General features: G+C 35.7%; 2 protein-coding genes across 2 annotated transcripts in view; both read right to left on the bottom strand.

The window, feature by feature from the left end:
* Window positions 1-250: 250 nt before the first annotated feature.
* LOC107727573 (DNA helicase MCM9-like) lies at window positions 251-16,260 on the bottom strand. The gene is made up of 13 exons (XM_016537472.1): window positions 16,176-16,260; window positions 14,547-14,902; window positions 9,538-9,854; window positions 7,874-7,955; window positions 6,943-7,104; window positions 5,815-5,940; window positions 5,565-5,684; window positions 4,210-4,384; window positions 3,861-4,113; window positions 2,969-3,116; window positions 2,810-2,892; window positions 2,582-2,727; window positions 251-1,736 (listed from the first exon to the last, which is right to left on the bottom strand). The coding sequence occupies exons 2-13, from the start codon at window positions 14,863-14,865 to the stop codon at window positions 434-436; spliced, it is 3,234 nt and encodes a 1,077-aa protein (XP_016392958.1). The 5' UTR covers window positions 14,866-14,902; window positions 16,176-16,260; the 3' UTR covers window positions 251-433.
* Window positions 16,261-17,793: 1,533 nt separating this feature from the next.
* The window catches only part of LOC107727572 (protein FAM184A-like), a 159,382-nt gene continuing 155,657 nt past the window's right edge, over window positions 17,794-21,518 (bottom strand). Inside the window, exon 18 of the mRNA XM_016537471.1 lies at window positions 17,794-18,103. Coding sequence (XP_016392957.1) covers window positions 18,022-18,103 — 82 coding nt within the window. The 3' untranslated portion in view covers window positions 17,794-18,021. The remainder of the gene's footprint in view (window positions 18,104-21,518) is intronic.

Raw genomic sequence — 21,518 nt, 5'->3', positions numbered from 1 at the left:
AAAAAGTCAGAATTGCGAGATGTAAAAATTATGAGAAACAAAAGTCAAAATTATGAGATAAAAAGTCGCAACTACCTTTTTTTATTTTGTATTCAGTGGCGGAAACGGGCTTCCATAAAACCATTTAAAAACAAACATAACTTAAACAACTTTAAAAAAAAAACTGAGGGGTATGTAACCTTGCATGTAAAAAACTGCATGGGGTATATACATATGAATGTAACTATATAAACTGAGTTACTGAGAAAACAAAACCAGACATAAAAATGTAACTGATATTTACTAAACGAAAACAAAAGTGCAAATTGACTCTTTTTACTGTGACATCAGAATCTGTTTAGCCATTAAAACACATCACACTGCATTTAAATGAACAAATAAACACAAAAAATACATATACTGCTAATACACATGACAAACGTCTCCTGCTGCATCAGATCCAGTCAGCATCTAGATCTTCATCGTCTATGACAGACGAGCCAAACAGTGATAAACCTTTGAGGAGTCCTGCGGGGCCTCCGGAGCCCAACTCAAAACATCTCCTCTTCTTTGTAGCGTTCTCTCCGGCTTCTTCCTGTCTGTCGGAGGGCTCTGTCCTCATGTTGCCTGTCTGCATAGTGGTGGCCTTCGCATCTGTGGTTATATTTTTCCTGGTCTGTGTGCTTGTGTTCTCCTGGTCTTCAGAAAGCGGGTTTGCTGGCACTTTGTTTGTACTGCCGTGTGTAGCTGGGACTGTTTTATCACCAGTGTTTTCCTCAGATGAGCCCGTAAAAGAGAATCTAGAAAGTTTGGCCAGAGTTGAACTGGCCACCTTCACCTTTGGGTGGTCTGTCCTTGGTGGGGATTGTGGGTGTTTATTAGTGTTGCCATTATTCTCACCTGGAGAGTGGCTGTTGAGTCTGGACAGCAGCTGTTGTTGATGTTCAGTGTCCTCAGACGTCCCTTTCTGAGCTGTGCTCACATCATTCAAGACCTGAGAGGAAACGTCTTTGGTTTTATTGTTAGTTCCTAGCTGGGGTTTCTCATTAGCTCTGCTGCCCTCTGCTGGACGACGTGAGCTTGACCGATTCCCACTTTCGGCCCGTGTTTCTGGCATCTGAGGTGCGGTAGGTTTCGCTCCCTCATGCACCGCCACTTTGGCACTCGCTTTCGCAACCGACTGATCGGCATGAGTCATTCTCTCTCTGGGCTTGAATGTGAAGTTTGTGAGTTTGCTGCGTAAATCCTCTCCGCTCTCGGCTCTGATGTCAGGAGGACTGATGGTTGTGTTTTTTCTTTTTGAGGGTTTCTTCCCCGTTTTGGGTGTACTGTGGGAGAATATCTCCTCTAAATCGTCGCCTGTCTCTCCTAAAACTCGTTCCTCGCTCAGCAGGAGGGATGCTTTCATCTCTTTCAACCGTTTGGCTCTGAGCTTTTTGAAGCCCTTTTCCGCAACAGCCTCAACCACGGATGGATCCTCATCCTTCTCCCACGCAGAACCCTTGCGGCGTATGGAACGGCTGTTGCTAGGTAACACCGCCGTGCCGCCCAGTGTGGTGGTGGCGGCGTTCTGTGTGGAGGTAATGACGGGGGAGGTGTGAACGACGGAGCTGGATAAGGAGTGGAACCAGTCCAGGCTGGGGTCTGAATCAGTGGTCACCTCACCATTACTGTGATTCTGACCAGTTGGACGCTCGCTGGTGTGGTCACTACGTGGTTCGGTCCCTTTAGGGAAGTCCGGTCTTCTGCTATTTAGCCTAAAGACGAGCACAAAAGATGTTCTTAGGAGGAATCTCAGATCTTTGAAGGGCTTTGAATTTTAGGCAAGTTTTCTATGTGCTGTAAAATATGGAAGCCCGTTTCCGCCACTGAATAAAAAATAAAAAAGGTAATTGCTTTTTATCTCACAATTCTGACTTTTTTGTTACAATTGCAAGATTCAAACTCGCAATTCTGACTTTTTTCTCAGAATTTCGAGATATAAACTCGCAATTGTGAGAAAAAAAAGTCAGAATTGCGAGATGTAAACTCACAACTGCGAGGAAAAAAAACTTTTTTTATTCAGTGGCGGAAATGGGTTTCCATATTAAAACGTATATATACATATTTTAATAATGACATTTTATATTTTACTATTAATAGAAGTGAATATATTAAAATCAGGTTACAAAATTACATAATACATTTTATTTTTGATAATGTTTGATTCATATTACTAATTAAATACAATTGTATAAAACTGTATTTTAAAACAAAAACTAATAATACTAACTGGTAAAATTATATATATACTGTATATATATATATGGTATTATTACTATCAATTTATTATTATTATTATTATTATTATTACATTTAAAATGAATACAAATTAAATTAACTTAATTTTACTATTATAATATATTTATATTTACTACATATTAATCGAAATAATAAGTATAATTTATATTATTATATTAAATACTATTTTATATTTAAACATATACATATTATGCCATGAATATTACATATTAATACAATTCTCTTTTGTATTTGATAATACTTTTTATTTATAGTACAAATTAAATAAAATTGTATTTTAAATTGATAATTTCAGTTTTACCTTGAAAGTCTTTGCAGTTCTTTCTGTAGGATATCAGTCAATCCCAGTCTCTCAAGCACAATCTCACACTGTGTTTTATACTGTTCACAGGGGTCGTCAGGGAAAGAGGTGTGTAGAGCATTCACATTTCCAAGTAGAGCGCCTCCCTGAAGCAAACATAAAAATATGCTTATCCAGTCCTCAACAATTTAATATAGCTTCCGGATGATGAAGTAGTAATAAACAAACCTGCATGGAGCACTCCATAACAGACACCACAACAACAGCGTCCTCTACTGTCACCGTCTCTCTGAACATCAGCCTGGCATGAGCTGAAACACAAAGAGAGATGAGCATCAACTCTGATGAGATGGGCGTCAGATATTATGCTGCATGTGAGCATCTGACCCTCGGCGAGGCGGCTGAGACTCTCCAGCATGCGGATGGTCGTCCGGGCGGCGTTACGGCTGTCGCTCTGTCTCTGCAGCTGATAGTAGCGGCTCAGGATGGTGTTTGCTTCCTGTGTTATACAAGGCTTAAGAGTCTTGATTAGCGTCTGATCCAATAACACATCAGATGACACCTCACAAACTAAATTTTTTGTATGTCATGTACAACAAAAACATGCACTATATGAGCCAGGTATAAAGTTAAAAATGTGCCAAAAAATATATTCATGGAACCAGGACATGATTCAAAGGAAGGGGGGGAAAAAAAAGGAAATTTTGTAGGGATGGCCTAGAAATGCAAAGGCAGGTATAAGGCCCAAAAAAATTATTTAAAAAGTATTATCATAGATATGTGTAACATATTATATTGGAAATATTTGAATTTCTACAAAGAATATTATGGAAAATAATATATAATATATTACTTTTAATAAATAAAATAATTAAAATATTTTATACAATTATATAAATTACATAAAATGCTATGTAAATCCAAATATATGGTTATAAGCCTGAAAATTTAAATTGTGCATCCAAATATATAGTTCTAAATATATATTTGGAATTATGTTTATATGTTTAGAATTATAACTTTATATTCAGGATTTCCAAATATATATTCAGATTTCATATATTTATTTCTTCTTTCAACCTTCATAATATAATATAATATAATATATAATATAATACTACTTTGAAAACTCCTGATATTACAAAACAAAAGATTTTTCTCTGGACTAAATATATATTCAGATATCATATATTTATTTCCTCTTTTGCCCTTCATAGTATAACACAAAATAATATAATGTAATGTAATTTAAATGTAAAATAATATAATATGCACCTACTTTGAAAAACCCTGATATCACAAAACAAAAGATTCTTCTTTGGGACAAACCTTTATTCTGCAGGATAAAGGAGGAGATTATTTTGTCCCATTCTGGGTTTTTAGTATCCAGCAGAACCAGTACGAGGTCAAAGCGGCTCAGGAGGGGGCTGGCGAGGGCCACGTTCACAGAAACTGAGACATTAGGGTCATACTGCCCCTTTGGGTTTGTAGCTGCCAGGATGGTGGTCCTTGTGTCCAGTTTGCACACCATTCTAAAAAAGAGGAACATGGGACATTTAATGTGATGCTCACAAGCTTTTGGTTAATTAAAAAAAATGCAAGAAGACATTATTTCCCCAAGCACTCACCCGGCTTTGGCCACACTGATGGTTTGTTGCTCCATGGCCTCGTGGATGCTGGTGCGGTCATGTTCTTTGATGCTGTTGAATTCATCGATGCAGCACAGACCTCCATCAGAGAGAACGAGGGCTCCTGCCTCCAGATGCCACTGTCCAGAGTCCTTAACAGCCGCCACTGTCAGACCTGACCAGCATTTCACAATGATACAAACAATGATGCAACAGCACTAAATGCTCATTGCACAGTAGAAGTGAATAGTGCCTAGTATGTGCCAAAAATAGTATGTGTATGCAGCAATCTGAAGTATACAACAATATTTAACTTCACAGGATGTGGACAAAAAAAACAAAAAAACATCAGACACTGCACACCACCTCAGTACTACACAAAGTTTGGTTCTGGCTCTATTTAGCTTTTATTTCTTCAAATTTTAGGGGTTTGAGTAGGAAGAATTATACTATTTATATTAATTTACATAAATACTCTACCACTAAGTTTTGAGTAGGCACAATTTTTTAAATATTTAAAAAAAAAAAATTTTATGCCCACCTAGGCTGCATTTATTTGATCAAAAATACACTAAAATATGTGAAATATAATTGCAATTGAAAACAGCTATATTTACTTTAATATATTTTAAAATGCAATTTATTCCTGTGATGCAAAGCTGAATTTTCAGCAGCTCCAGTCTTCAGTGATTGTCTCCAGTCTTCACATGATTTTTTCAGAAATCATTCTAATACGCTGATTTGGTATTCAACAAAAATGTATTCTTATTATCATTGTTTTTGTGGAAACCATGTTAATTTTTTCATGAGTCTTCAGAGAGTTCAAAATAACATTTACTTGAAATAGAAAGCTTCTGTAATATTATAAATGTCTTTACTATCACATTTGTTTGATTTAATGTAATAATTTAAACTTATTTATAAAAGTATATTAGCTCTGGTTGTATACTGCACATCTTGAATGTGCATACAGAAATTCTGCATACTGTTGTTCACAGTATAAATACCACAGTTCAAAAATGAAAATTCTGTCATCATTTACATACCCTCGTGTTGATTCAAACCTATGAGTTTCTTTCTTTCTTATGATGAAAATGAAAGATGTTTTGAGCAATGTTGGTAGCCAACATTTGCTGGTAGCCATTGACTTCCATAGTAGTGAAAAAACAACAGAAGAAAGAAACTCATACAGGTCTGGAACAACATGAGGGTGAGTAAATGATGACCATTTTAATTTTTAGTGAACTATCCCTTTAAGCAAAGTATACCGTTATGCTATTAAGAACATTCCCCTAGAGCGCTGATTGTGAACGTTAATGAGAAGGTGATGTGAGGTTCAGAAGAACGCGTGGAACCTGCATTAGTAGATCCGATTCCTGCAGTAAGCACAGAGCGTGGTGTAATCTTAGCCGCGTACTTCAGAAACTGTGACTTCCCAGTGCCTGGATCGCCCACGAGCAACAGATGAGACTCTCCTAAACAGAGCGCATGCTTTGAGTCAGAACTATTCACAAGAGCAGTACACTTTTCAAGCACACCTCTGAACTTTGTATCACGGTAAGTCTAAATGTCAGACTGCCCATTATGTGGAATGTGAACGCATACCTCTCACCTTGGTTCCAGACACATCTATTCTCTGTACCCCACCTGCCAAAACCATAGCAACAGCCAGCTTGACAACGTACATGCCGAACACCTGAGGGCAAAGACTCATCAAGATCTCATTCCTGCCTTCAGAATGTCAAGAGAAAGAGAGACAGAAAGAAAGAATAAGAAAGACAGATTTTATGATTCATAAACCCACACTGAATCCCATGAGCTGTTTTACTTTATGATTGGCTGCTAGGGTGTTCTAGGCCATTACTAGGTGGTTCTCTTTGTTTCCCCCCCACTTTTTCTAACATCAATGAGAAAATCATGCATTTGACTGTTTAGAAAAGTAATAAAACACTTTTGCTCAAAAAGCCACATGATTGAGGTATTATTCATGTTCGCAACACAAACGATACAGAATGAGTTACATGCCAAAGTTTAATACTTGCAGTTAGGGATTTGTTCAAATCCCTAACCCAATAACCCTATGAGCAATAGTAACCTAACAGTGATAGTGTCTCAGAAAACACCACTGGCAACAGATTACAACACGGTTTCATGCACCAAATTAACTGAACTTCCTCTACAGGGATTATAATTGAGTTTGTATAGCAATAAGAAAAATCTTTTAAATGCAGAGAAGACATGGTATTAAAGGGGTTATATGACGTTGCTAAAAAAGAACATTATTTTGTGTATTTGGTGTAATGAAATGTGTTTATGCGGTTTAAGGTTAAAACAACACATTATTTTCCACATACTGCACATTATTGTTTCTTAACAAATAAGCCCTAATATTAATTAGATAGTATTACTAGCCTGATAATAATAATAAAAATCGTCTTGCTATCGTCTATCGGCACAACCATCATCAGTGGCAAATTCTTTAAATATGAAAACGTACTTACAGGCTGTGAGTCAGCATTATTTGTCAGAACACTGGCATTGTAGTCTACTCTCTCAGGAAACAGTCCTTGTCCTCCGTAAAAATGCGCTGCACACATCTGAATATTTGGTTTGAACTGTTCTGGAACAGTGTTGTAAATACAACTTAACCACTGATGTCTAGTTGTGTCCTCTTTTGGAAGGCCAAACAAAGTAGTTTCGCTTTCACAATGAAACACACAGCGTCTCCAAAACAAAACTCCTTCTGAATGTCTTCCAGCACCAGTGCTGTGGTGGACTGCTCATTGTTGACCTCGATATAGTTTGCTTTCAGCACAATCTCCACATCACAGCGGCAATCCAGAAACATCGGCTTCCAGCGCTGACACACAACTCCATACACTGTGATGTCATCGCCTGCGAGAAAATTATGAGGGGAAAAAGACACATGATGTTGCCCTGAGGAATGTTACTATTATTATAGAAGTAAAAAAAAGATTACAAATTGCACATAATATGATGCAAAAAATGCTTATATAATATAAATATATATAATTTTTATTTTATATAATTAAATTTTTTTTTAACATATCTAAAATAAATAAATTCTACAACAAATCTGATTATTTACAATGTTATTGTTATTGCACTGAAGCACATGACTGAAAACAACAGGAAGTTTATGTCGGATTTCATTCATGAAAAAATCTTAATAAAGCCAGTCTTGTACAACACAGTATTAAAGTCACCATGAAATCAAAATTGACTTTATTTACTTTATTATTATATTATTTATCTGCTGAAAACATTTTTTTTGTCTTGGTAATCTTTTATCAAAATCTGAACATTTGCTTCCACTCTGGAATGGCATTCCTTCTGATGACGTCAGTTTGACAGCTTGGGCAGAATATCCTTAAACACACCCCTCCAACCGTTAGGTTGCTATGAGTGAGAGACAGAGAGGAGGAGTGCAAAAATTAAACCACGCCCTCTATTCAATATTTCATTTCAGCTGGAAATACTTCACTACACTGAAATAAAGTCAGCAGCAACTTCCGGTTCACGCAGACTTTAACGGTGTGCAGGACTGGGCAGAGTAATTGAGTGATACAGATATCAGTCCTGCACCGTCAAATTATTTAAGCGAGTAAATATATGTATAAAATACAGACTGGACAGCATTTACCTGATTTGCAGCTGTCCACAAGATCATCCTCCAGGATGATGAGCATAGATCGAGGGATACTGCCCACTGACAGTTTCTGTACCTGTTGGTGAAGGTGCACTGGTCAAGAAGTTTACATACTTTTTTCTTAATTTTTTTGTAGATGCTTTTACATTACATTTACGTATTATTTTACTTAAAATGAGTTTAGTTTTATTTTAATTATATTTTATCAAATATAATTAAATTATATTATTATATTATATTACTAATAATTATATTATTTTATTTTAAAGGGGTCATCAGATGCCCATTTTCCACAAGTTGATATGATTCTTTAGGGTCTTAATGAAAGATCTATAACATACTTTATATGGTTAAAATGTCTCAATGGTAGTGTAAAAAACACCCTTTTTACCCTGTCAAAATCAGCTGTTTTCCGCAAGCTGTTTTAGTCCATGTTGCTTTAAATGCTAATGAGCTCTGCTGACCCCGCCCCTCTCTTCCGTGGGGTGACGAGCAGACTGTAAACTTCAGCCGCGATTTGCAAAGATTCATAAAAAACCTTTATACTCACTCCTTCTGTAGATGAAGCTGGATCACGAATGATTCGCGCGAACAAACATATTTAGGCAGATCGGGGATCGACGCATTCCCTTCTAAAACGAAAGTAACGTTAATCTTGTGCGTCTTCAGCGGCTCAGATGTCGCGAGTAAATGACGACTGCTATGTTCATTATTACATCCAACAACAAAACACCTCAATCGCTTAATCGGAGACATTCTTGTCTCCCCTGCACCAGAGTCGACACAATGGTGGACAGCTCACTCAGGGCGGGTCTAAGGTAAGACGGCATTGTCAATCAACTATCGTGGGAGGGGCCTGTGCAGAACTACGTCATTCTGACAGGAATCTCAGAACGGCCTGGATTGAGAAAGGGGATTTTAAAACTTTATCATTATAGGGTGGTTGTGTACACACACTGCCAACACACATTTCAGTTCAAACAACTTGTAAAAGTGCATGTTATGTTAATTGATATACTTTTAATATAATTTTCCTTATGTCTTTTTTTTTTTTTTTTTTAAACCCATGGCATAAAGTCTCAGCCATGGACATCACGCCCACAGACCGTTGGTTGAATGTGTGATGCACAAAACACACAAAAACACTAGGGATGCACCGATACCACTTTTTCCAGTACTCGCCCGATACCGATATTTTTATTGCATTTGTACATTTTTTAAATATTGGGTACAGAAACCAAAGCATCTGCGCCGCCGCGCGCTCAATCCACTCAGCGTGCTTTGTTAATCAGCTCGCGCACATCAGCTATACAGGCGTTAATACTGAATGTTTAACGTTATATTCATTGCATACATATACTTCGTAGTAGACATCCATAACTCCTTTCTGCTGTCTGTTGTCAGTGTTTCTTTGTTTGAATATGGCGCTTATCACATGCTGTGGTATCGGCGTTTGGTATCGGGGCATTTTAACGAGTACGAGTACAGGAGGCCAGTATCGGGCCCGATACCGATACCAGTATCGGTATCGGTGCATCCCTAAAAAACACTATGGAAGTTTCAAAGTCGTCATCTGCCAAACCCCATCTTGGAAGAAGTAAGCCGAACTGAACTATTTCTTTAGCACCAGGTTGCTCCAGGGTGACTGTACTTCTCACCTGCTCTTGGATTTTGATCTCCTGGTAGTCCTTGCAGGCGGCCGGAGGGGCGTCACTTCCTGACAGGCAGGTGAATTTGAAAGAATTACATCCTTCCTCATTGGGGCAGCTGGTGGGTGGAGTGAAGGTGTAAAACTGCTCAAAAGAGGCCTGCACGGAGAACACGTTCCTGCATTTATTGCACATGTAGTCTCTCTCATACTCCAGCACTTTAGTCACACTGGTGCGGATGACCGTGCCCGTGACGGACAGGAAGTGGCCCACGTCTCTAGCTTTAGGAATGTGATCTCTGGTCAGCTCGGGACACATAGGTAAACCTAAAAACATGTAGTAATGAAAGAAAGTCATATATTGAATTGGAACAGCATGAGGGTGAGCAAATATTGACTTTTTTGTTGACTATTTCAAATTAACCTTATTAGCGCGATTATATCATCTTGGATGTGACATTTAATCTCGGATGTAATAAGCGACGTACGAAGAACGGGCCCCAGGTGTCAGTGTTATTCCACCACAGCATTCTAGGGCTCCTATTTGAGAAATTCTGTCTCCTACTGCTAGATGGCACTGCATGTTCATTCATTAAAAGTTCAAAAGCAGAGTTACAGTCTCTTGCACTGTCTTGCATAATGAATCAACTCAGAGCGTGTTCAATATTTGAATATGACCTGGGCCGGCATGGTTGCATCATAGAAAAACATAAAAGAAAGAATCAAAAACGTCAAAGTTACTTAGGCAATAAAACTGCATTCACTTCTTCTTTCCCCTCTAACCACAGACACAGACTGCAGTGGCTATGGAGAAAATGGGTTTCAGTAAAGTCTGTTTATTCGGATGAGTCACGTCTGCAGGGTTACAGATGAAGAGCGTGTAATTACAGGTGACGGCAATCATCTCCTGCAGGACGTGAGAGAAAAGCACTTGGCTTCGCCACAATGAAATACGACCATCCCACATACCTCAGGGATCAAACACAAGCCTACACCTCATCTAAAACAATCTTCACACTCTTGCATTCTATGTCAGTCTGCTGTTTTTAGATAAGAAGATTAGGGCTGGGCAAAACACTGAATATTCATGAAATTTTCATGATCAGGATTTTGATTAAAAGCACCTTTGTGAAAACTGCACTGATTTTAAGGATTTTGGCCATTGTGTTTCCCAAATATATTGCCTCATTAGACAAGAACACAAAGTTTTTTAAAAGCACAAAACAAAATTCCTGAGAGAACTATTTCCGTAGCTAGAATCAGCTATTTTTTTTTTTTTTTAAATGGAACAGCATCTCTGATTTAAATTTTTGCAGCACAAACAGTATTCAAAGTTTGTACTTGTATAATCACTGAAAAATGTGACACATGTGTCACTGACACATGACGTGCTTGTTCATCGTGATATGGCCAACGATCTGTGTGCTTTTTATGGCTGTGTGTCCTATTTTCAGACCCCTTTCATATTCACAGCATGCTGGATCTATGAGTGGAGTCTGCACTCGGGCTATTTATAACTCTCCTTTGTCCACAAACGGGATAAAACATCAAGGGAACAGGAAAGGTCAGTCAGCTGATTATTGCTGACACACTCCCTACAGCAGTCAGAGTCTTGGCTACATCCATCTAGAGACGGGTAACATTTACATGGGTTCATTTACATGAGTGGTGCTCCTCGCCCATACAAAAGTCCACAACCCAATGCCAGGGTGTTGCTATGTGATTGCTAGTTAGGAGTTTTGAACAGTTTTTAGTGCATTGCTATGTGGTTGCTTACTAGCTTAAGTCAAAGCGGTCTCACCTAAAGTCTCTGAATATAAATTATTATGAAATTAGAGTCATTTAATCATTTATGTTATATTTTTTGTATTATTTATATTCTTTGAAAAATATTTTAAAATAGCATTTATTTTCATATTTTTGGTTTTCTTTTTTATCATTTATTTTATAAGGTAATAATTCTATATATTATATTATACATATTATATATATGTATAATTTGTAAATACTTAATAAAAGATTCAAGCTTTATTGTACAAGATTAGCAGGTTTAGAAATTAATAAATAGGGAAAAAATATTCACTTAAATTCTAAATAATGAAAGTTTGACAAATAACTTTAATAATTAAATAAACATATAAATTATATACTACATAATAATTATATAATAATATTTATCAATTACTACATAATTTATACGCATTTCATATAAGGCAATAATAATTATATATAAATGTAATAATTATGTTTTGAAACTACTTAATGAAAGATATTCAATAATATTAGTTGAGATTAGAAATTACTATTTACTTACAATATTTAAATATTTTTGAATAATTTATTTTCATATTTTCGGTTTTCTTTGTGCTGCTATTTTTTTTATTATTGCTGTCATTTTATACATATTAGTATTTAGTTTTAAATTATTTTTATTTTAGATTTAGCTTTTATTTATGTCCATTTTAGTACTTTTAGCGTTTAGTAATGTTAGTTGTAACATTGCTAATTTATTGGTAAAATATTAACTAACATTTTATATTTACTAATAGTTTTTTCAGATAATATTTACTAATATTTATAGTTACTACTAATAATAGTAGGATTACTAATAATACTAATAATATTTGTAATTATTACTTCCTAATAGTTTTTACTAATAGTTATAATTACTACTAATAACATTAGGATTACTAATAATAGTAATAATATTTACTAATAGTGCTTACTTATATTACTATTATTTTAAAATAGCATTTATTTTCATATTTTCTGTTTTCATTTTAATTTTCGTTTAATTTTTTGTATTTTTTATTTATTACTGTCATTATTTTTTATATTTTAGTATTTCATTTTATGTTTTGTTTTAGTTCAGTTTTTATTTATTTCCATTTAGTAATTTTCATGTAACTTATTTCAGTTAGTTGCCAAGGCCACGTCCTATTTCCCATTTTATATTTTATTTCAGCTTTACTTCAATGTACAACAAAGGTATTTTATTTTTAGTTAAAGATAATAACCCTGCCACCAAGCACAAGTCTGATTGTAAATTATTAGTCTGACCACTTTGAAATGTTTCCTCAACAAGTCTCATTCATTCACACCACATAGTTCTGCATATTTTTTCTTCAAAAATTCTCCTTTTACGTTCCACAGAACATATAACAGCATGCAGTTCGAAGCGACATGAGGGCGAGTAAATACTGAGAGAATTTTCATGAAATATTCCTTTAAAGCCTCATTCAGCTGTTCTTTCCTCTGACAGCCCATGTGTCTGTCTGACCTCTCACATTGACGTCCTCTCCCTCTCTCCCTCTCTCTCTCTCTCTCTCCTCAGATCCGGATCAATACCCTTCCTGCAGAGCCCTTGCTCCTCTTGTTGTTACATCATGCAGTGTTTGCACTCACACCTGACCAGCAACACAAAGCCTCATCTGATCTCCCTCCAGCTCCCTCTCACAGCGAGCCAACATCCCGACGCGTAACGAGACTGTTGTTACAGAGAAAAACACATCAGCATATCCTGCAGGTTATATGACACTAGATCAGAGGAAGCGACCTTGATAACAGATAACGGTTCGCGGCAGGACAAACGAGCTGTCTGCCACGGTGTGCTGGGGTCTAATTGCCTGTAGAGAGAAACAGCCTCTGTGTTGCATTGACAAACTAATAGGCTGCAAGCCTTCAAGAGCAAATGAAACAGGCAGTCAGAGGCACTCTGCGGCTTTATGGCAGCACAGATCTACCAGTTACACAAAGAGAACAGTCAGCCATACACAAGCCACTTGAGATCACGGGGAGGTACATGTCATATTGGAAATAGAGGAATTGTTTACTGTTGTGCACAAACAGGCCTAATAGTTTCATTTGCTAGAGCTGCAATATTTATAGCACATACTCTAGTCTAGACATCCTGAAGTATACATACAGCATTACTCTCAGTACCTGGACAGACAAGTCGGTAACACTTTAACCTGTTAACTGTCGGTTCCACTTTTTGAGCATAGACCTGAAAATGACATTTCCAACTTAAATTGTTGTAGATTTTGAATGCTTCGAGCATAGACTTAAGGTTGGTCCCTTTTTAAAGAAGACACTTGGCAGATTATTGTAGAAGTGAAAAAAGTTATAAAAAATTATGTTACAAAAAAGTTTAAGTTTATGAAAATATAAATGTAACATATTTTTCACTAACAGGTTAATGCCAAACACTATATAATGCTTAACTGATCTGAATGATCTGTTTTTGAAATTTAAAAGTTATAAATATGTATATAGTTGTATATCGACTACAATGATATTTTACATAAGGAAATAATCCTGTAATTATGTTTTGATACTTTAAAATGAAAGATTTGATTCAAACTTTATTGTACAAATGAGATTAGTTTAGATTAGAAAATAATAAATAAGAGGTATTATAAACTTTAATAATTAAATATTATATAATCATTATATATATTTAACATTTATTAAAAACTCAATTTTCTAAAGTTTATATATATACACATACATGATAATTTAGAAGCATTTTTATAAGGCAGCAATTATATATATAAATGAAAAAATCTTTTTTAACTAATTAATGAAAGATGTGATTCAACAAGATTAGTTGACAGTAGAAATGACTTTATTTACAATTAAAACAAATTAATATAATACATTTACAAAACTGAATAATAAAAATGTTATTATAGTCATTGTAAAGTGTTACTGATTATTTTTCCTATTATTATTCTACTCTATTTTCTCCTCTTTTAATGTTGATTTGGAATATGTTGTACTTTTTTCCCCTTGTATTTTTCCCAAAATAATTTGACGATTAAGTGTGTAATTTCTGCACCACTAGCTAATAGAAAAAATTATTTCCCAAACAGGTTTTTCAAAGACTCCCCAAGTTTATGTTATTGGTTGTTGTGTCAGGCTGGTCTGGAAGTTGCACAAATTGAAACCATATCATTGGTTGTTGAGTCCTGATACAGGTGTCAGTGTAAAAGAGTGGACGCTCTTATACATGCTTACCTGATATACGAACATGCAGATTGTGTTTGAGTTTGAAACTCTCCTGCGGTGAGGAAGAAGACTGAGATATGGTCTGGGCTACTCTGTGCAGGGCATTGTCAAATACAGGCAGCACCTGGCTGGGGAACGCATTGAAACACTCTCCAACCTCCATATTGTCCTCGAATAAGGTCATGGCATTCACTACAACAGGATAGTGAGCATCTTCACTGGCCTCCTGGAAGATCTGGAGGATGTCATTCTTGTGGTGCTCCATCACATAAGTCTCAAACGCCAGTCCTATGAAGGACACCTGATCCTGACTGAGCATCACGTTCATCTGAAGACTGAACCGGATCACTCAGACATGAAGTATTCTGCAAGAGAGCAGTGGATGATGGTCTGTACATAAATCGCAGTTCATCTTTTCAAAACCTTACATACTCATTGTATCATAAGGGGAAGTCGCGGCCTAATGGTTAGAGAGTCGGACTCGTAACCCAAAGGTTGCAGGTTCGAGTCTTGTACCGGCAGGGATTGTAGGTGGGGGGAGTGAATGTACAGTGCTCTCTCCCACCTTCAATACCACGACTGAGGTGCCCTTGAGCAAGGCACCGAACCCCCAACTGCTCCCCGGGCACCGCAGCAAAAAATGGCTGCCCACTGCTCCGGGTGTGTGTTCACGGTGTGTGTGTGTTCACTGCTGTGTGTGTGCACTTTCGATGGGATAAATGCAGAGCCATACTTGGCCACATGTCACGTCACTCACATAGTAAACGGAGAGTGTTTTTAATGTATTTTAAATTAATTTATAACGGAAAATGTTACCTTGAATTATTTTAAGTGATTGATTCATGGTTTCCACACCTTTTGACAAATGTATGACCTTTCAAGTCATTTGTGATTACTAGACAAGCCGGTTTTGTAAAAGTAATTGAATGAATCAACTTTAGAAAGATATATTGACTAGAAAACTTCCTCACACAATTTATCCCAAATATTTCAAGGTTTTTCATAAAGATGGGAACATCATGAATAATTATATAATGCTTAACTGATCTGTAGTTCATGTTCATTCAAAACAAAAGTATGAATTAAATTAATTAAAAAAGTTACATGATGTTTTCTATTTTAATTTCTATTACATTTACTCAACATTTTTACGTTTTGAAAATACTTAAAAGACATGATTCAAACATTATGCAAGTAGAGCGAAATTAGATTACTTCTCTCACAATTAAAACAAGTAAATATAATACATATAATGAAGAAATAAATCATTATAGAGATAATGATAACCCTTACACTTTTTATCACCTTTTTTAAAACCCATTTAATCTTTTTTTTTTTTTTGCACTTGACAAAGTATTTTATGAAACCACAAATGTTTCATGCATTCTCTTAATTAATTTGAGCTCATAAAATTGCATGAATAATAATTATACAAGAACTACCGTAGAAGAAAGTTTTAGGACACGGCTGTTTGACAGCTCACGTGGTCTTGATATAACACGCATTCAGCAAGCGTTCAAACCATTTCTTTTGCGCTCATTACTCTCTTGAGCAAAATTGTGCAAACAATATTAACCTACAAGTACAACAAAATGCCCTATTAATATTCCCTTCCCTACAGTTCTGTATTTGACATACCTGGGTGGATGAGAGGTAGTTATATAGCCTACATTAACAACATTCACATATGAGTGTTTCTTCCTGTCCGTGTTTTCAGATTTGGCGCTTTATTCCTAATCTTTCTGCACTGTAGGGGAGCACGTGTAAACAAACTTTGAATTCCAGCAAAAGATAACTCATTCTAAGCCATGCATAATACTATAAAAGTAGTATTATTGTCTTATGCTTTGTTTACTTTGTATGAGAGGTAGTTATATAGCCTACATTAACAACATTCACATATGAGTGTTTCTTCCTGTCCGTGTTTTCAGATTTGGCGCTTTATTCCTAATTTTTCTGCACTGTAAGGGAGCACGTGTAAACAAACTTTGAATTCCAGCAAAAGATAACTAATTCTAAGCCATGCATAATACTATAAAAGTAGTATTACTGTCTTATGCTTTGTTTACTTTGTTATTTTTGTGTATATTTTAGCGCAGATAAATTATTGGGTATGTGATAAATACTAGCTCCCCCGTTTCTGGACTTGGTAGAACCCAGTGAACGGAAAACGTGCCATGTGGAGGTCGATGACGTTGTCGCATCCGCCCTTTGACCGCCAGTATAAAAGTCCCGTTTTTTTATATTGAACACTATTTTTTCCTGGCTAAATATTTTACACATAGATGTTAATTTTGTAAGCGTAAACCTCTCTTTTGCATTTTCCTTGAAGACTTAAAACTATGTATTTGATTTCTGACTCTTGTAAAAAGGAAGCTGTAATAAGATGTATGAATAAGATGAATGTATACTTTTTTTTTAAATGTTTTTTGATTATCTTAAACAAAAAAGTATTTACTTAAATTCTAATTAACTTATATACATAACTTTTAAATATTTAAATAAATGAAATGGTACTGCAAAAATAATTAGATATTTAAATTATTACTATACATTCAAATGTATGCAAAAAAATAAAATAAAATAATTATTTTTTTTATTTTAATAACAGCCTTTGTTTACTCATATGTTCCATTCTGCAGATCATAACGTTTTTACACACACACACACACACACGCACACACACACATATATATATATATATATATATAAAACAAGAAACCAATAAACTCACCTCTAATCTCCAATTATCGATTTGTCATTATTAGGGTTATTGTTCTTATATAAAGAAAAAGTCAAATGACAATAAAAGTGTTTATTTTTCCTTGTTTCAGAGCAATATGTGTTGATGTATATGAAAATACAGGCATTTTAAATCAAATGTTCTTTGCTTTTGGTTCCTTGAATGGTAAAAGTTGACTCACATAACAGACACACTTCATTAAATGTCACAATAATTATTTATTCTTACGCATACACCAGTAATATAAATATAAAATATGCATTTATTTTAAAATTAGTGAGACATCATTATATCTGTGTTGAGACATCCATACAAACAGTTTAATCCTACCAAAATTGATAATGCAGCTGTAACAAAGTCATTACGGTGGCATTCTAAAATTAGATACAGAGGAGACAATACTGTTGTTGTTTTTTCTCTTTTAACAAATAGTAATTAGCAGCGTATGCATCACTCTATAGAAACGGCAGTAAATGAAACGTCAAACATACCCCAGAGGAGACAATACTGTTGTTGTTTTAGTAATTTAGTAATAGTAATTTAGTAATAGTAATTAGCAGCGTATGCATCACTCTATAGAAACGGCAGTAAATGAAACGTCAAACATACCTATCATCACTGTAAAAACAACAAACCCATTCACAGAGGGGAGAAAAAAAAAGAACAAATGAAAGGATGTGTCGTTAAATAATATATCACTTTTTTGTCTGGTTTGGTCGACATGCTCTTTAATCGCAAAAGTCAGAAGGAGAAATACTGAGCGAACCACTCTTGTCTCTGGGGGTCTGGAGAGGTGACGGGTGATTCTTCTCCTTCAGGAGGGCTGAGGAGAAAAACAAACAGAGAGAGACGGAGACAGAAGAAAAACAGAAAGAAATACAGTCAGAGACATGGAGAGAATTACAAAACCACTGCTAACTGTAGTCTGAGCTAAACTACAGCTTCTCTTAGTAGTGAAAACTTCAAAGCGTAGCAACCAGTTGATTGTCCTGTTCATGTGTTTTTCTTTTCTTTTCTTTTCCTTTCTTTTCTTGTGTGTGTGTGTTTTAAGTGTTTTTTATGAGATCCCAGGAACAGAGTGATATCAATAGTCCATTACACTTGCAAAAAGGTACCATGTATCATGTAAATATTTATAAATATGGTACAAATTATCGTAGTATCGTAGTATAAAAAAGAAAATATTCATTATTTGCTAAAGAAACAAGTTTTTCTCCTCAGACTGTTGAAAAGTTCAGGTCAGTAAGATTGTTTTAATTAATTCTTTTGTTCAGCAAGAAAGCATTAAATTGATCAAAAATGACAGTAAAGACATTTATAATGTTACAAGAGATTTCTATTTTGAATAACTGCTGTTCTTCTTAATTACATTGTAATATATATTACAGAAAACAGGTATATTATCATAAAATTCTAAATTTAACTTAAATGCAATTTCACAATATTACTGTTATTATATTTAGCAAAATAAATAAATCTATAGATAGATAGATAGATAGATAGATAGACTGTTTCTTTAACAAATTCTTTGTTAAATCTTCATTTGAGTTTCTTTCATGTAATCTTCCCAGGAAGCTCATAAACTAGAATTGAGTTTCTCTCAAGGTGAAATGTGCTGTGTGCGTCAGTGATGTAGTCAACCTCCAGCTCTTTCCAAGGTCTTCTGGAGCAGAACCCGCTTTCAATCCTGATTAATTTAGCCCTCAGGTCAACGTTTATAGAAACACTTTTTATTTGTCCCTCACAACTCTGCTCTTTAAAAGACTGAGCACAAACGTGCCTCTACGCTACTGCAGAAAATGTCATTGTTTATTCCGAGGAAGGAATTTCTATAAGCTGCAAGGTTTTTTTTCAGGTAGCTCAGCTGTATGGTTGAAATGCTTACTGACTGACTGACTGACATCTGGGCTTCTACCACTGACTCAGAACGTTTGCAGTATGATGACGGCTGGCTGATGCCTCCTTCCTGCTTCTCAAGAAGAGTTTAACGTCTGGAAGTCTGAGATAGAGAAAAGAAGGAAAGAGAGATGGATGGAGCTCTTCAATCTAATCTATCTATCTATCTATCTATCTATCTATCTATCAACCTCATGTCTTTTTTTATTGTTATTTTCAATTTTTTCAAACAAGAACATTCAATCTTTAAAGTCACAGCCAAATGGACTTCTTTGAACTTCAGCTCATTTGAATATCCTTACATTAAAATTTGAATTGCAATTCTGTATCCTGTTCACACAATTCAAATTCAGGAACTTAATTGGAATCATAAATATCAAACCTGTAGCCCCTGACTTAAAGAAAACCACTTAAAGCCAGTTAATCAGATTTGATGTTTTGAGACATTAATGTGTACAATACACTCTCCGGAAAAAAAAGGTACAAAAGCTGTTACTGAAGTGTTAGTGTTACTAATATCTACTATTTAAGTACTAATATGTACACTTAAGCTACTAATAGGTACATTTAAGGTACTAATATGCACCCTTTAGGGGTAAATAAGGTACAAAGGTTTACCTTTTGAAAGGGTACTTATAGTGACAACTTTTGTACCTTTTTTACTGAGAATGTATGCATCTGATGTTATGTTATTGTTCCATCTAATGCACAGACCATAGACTGATAAATCTGTCATGTATTACACTAATGTGAAAGTTTGAAAAGTTGAGTCAGCCACCAGACAAGGCAATGATCAGCACTGATATCTTCAGTCGATCCGTTCTTGTGTACTCAAACTTGTATTCTTGGTTGGAAATCTCATCTCTATTCTCTTATATCTCCAATGAAATCAATGTGCTTTGATCTCTGATGCCTGAGCTGCAGCTCAATCGAGCATTTACATCAGCCCGTTCAGCACTAACGCAACTTCTACCTGCACTGAGACGCGGGATAATGAAAGTTAAACACCTTCAAATCAGCACACCTGAAATAGAGCTCATTTGACTTATTTAAAGCAAATTAGCATCTACGCAAAAATATGGTGAATTATAGAATTTTTTATGCTTTCTGATGGTTGTTCACACAGCATTCTTGCACTATTTTTCAATCATTGGTTTATGTAAAAGTGCTAGACAGATTTGTTTGACAGTTGTAACACATCTAGCAGTTATTTATCACTCCGTGAGCATCACATTTTTAAAGACCCAATTAAAACAGGAAATTTTTTTTTATCATTTTTGAGAGCATATGACCGGACAAAAATGTGTAAAAATCAATATTTTTTCTCTATTTTCTCAGACTGTATATTAATGTCATATCTGTTAACAATGAATTGACCATTCGCAAAGACCCGCCCCCCTTTGTTACTGTTGCTATGTCCGACAAGCTATGGCACTCTCATATCATGTTCTCACGCACTGAAAAATATATCGCTACGGAAAGAGACACTGACAGCATGCCGACAGACAAGACAGAGCAGATCACTTTTGGTATGAAACAAAGTCTCAGCTTTCAAATGTTGTCATTTTTTAAATAAATTAAAACAAAAACCATTTGCAGCTCTTTAATGTGGTCGTGACAGATCATTATAGCACCTCAGTTCAAGCGGCACATGAAGCGATCATCTTTTCCTCTTTACTAGTTATAGCACGAAATAAACATGAATGAACATCAGAAGGTATCTTGTTTCAACTGCAGAAAGAAGTCAACACACACCATTTTTGAAGTTCAAGTCCACCGACGTTAATCTACTCTCTTGTCTGGTTTGTATGTCAGACAGAATGGCAGATTCAGGGTTATGATTGGTTACATCGCCTGTCAATCAAACTCCCAACGAAAGATCAATTTTGTTAAAGGGGTGGTTCAGTGGTTGTTTTCTAGGCTTGATTGTGTTTATGGGGTGCAGTCTAACATGTGTTAATGCTTCATTTTTTTAAAAACGCATTATTTTTCACATAATTTACCTTTATTCCACACCGCTCTGTCCCTTCTCTGAGAAACGCGCTGATCAATTTCCTTCTTTTATGAAGCCCCTCCCTCAGAAATAGGCGATGGGCTCTGATTGGTTAGCTAGCCCAGTGTGTTGTGATTGGCTAAACCGCCTCTAGCACGCGTCTAAACGTCCCGCCCCTCAGCATAGCGGCATGTGCTCCGGTTGTATTGTAAACAAAGGCGTCGTTAATATCGCTTATCAGTTTGAGCCCGATTGAGAAACAGAGGATATTATTGAAGAGGATCGTGCAGAACCTGGGCAAGCACGGCCTTTAATGGTAGGCCTATGTTTTTTGTTTGTTGTTGTCTCA

Source organism: Sinocyclocheilus rhinocerous, unplaced genomic scaffold (assembly GCF_001515625.1).
Source record: "Sinocyclocheilus rhinocerous isolate Xijiao unplaced genomic scaffold, SAMN03320098_v1.1 scaffold185, whole genome shotgun sequence".
Taxonomy (NCBI): domain Eukaryota; kingdom Metazoa; phylum Chordata; class Actinopteri; order Cypriniformes; family Cyprinidae; genus Sinocyclocheilus; species Sinocyclocheilus rhinocerous.
This window is presented reverse-complemented; position numbering and strand designations above follow the sequence as displayed.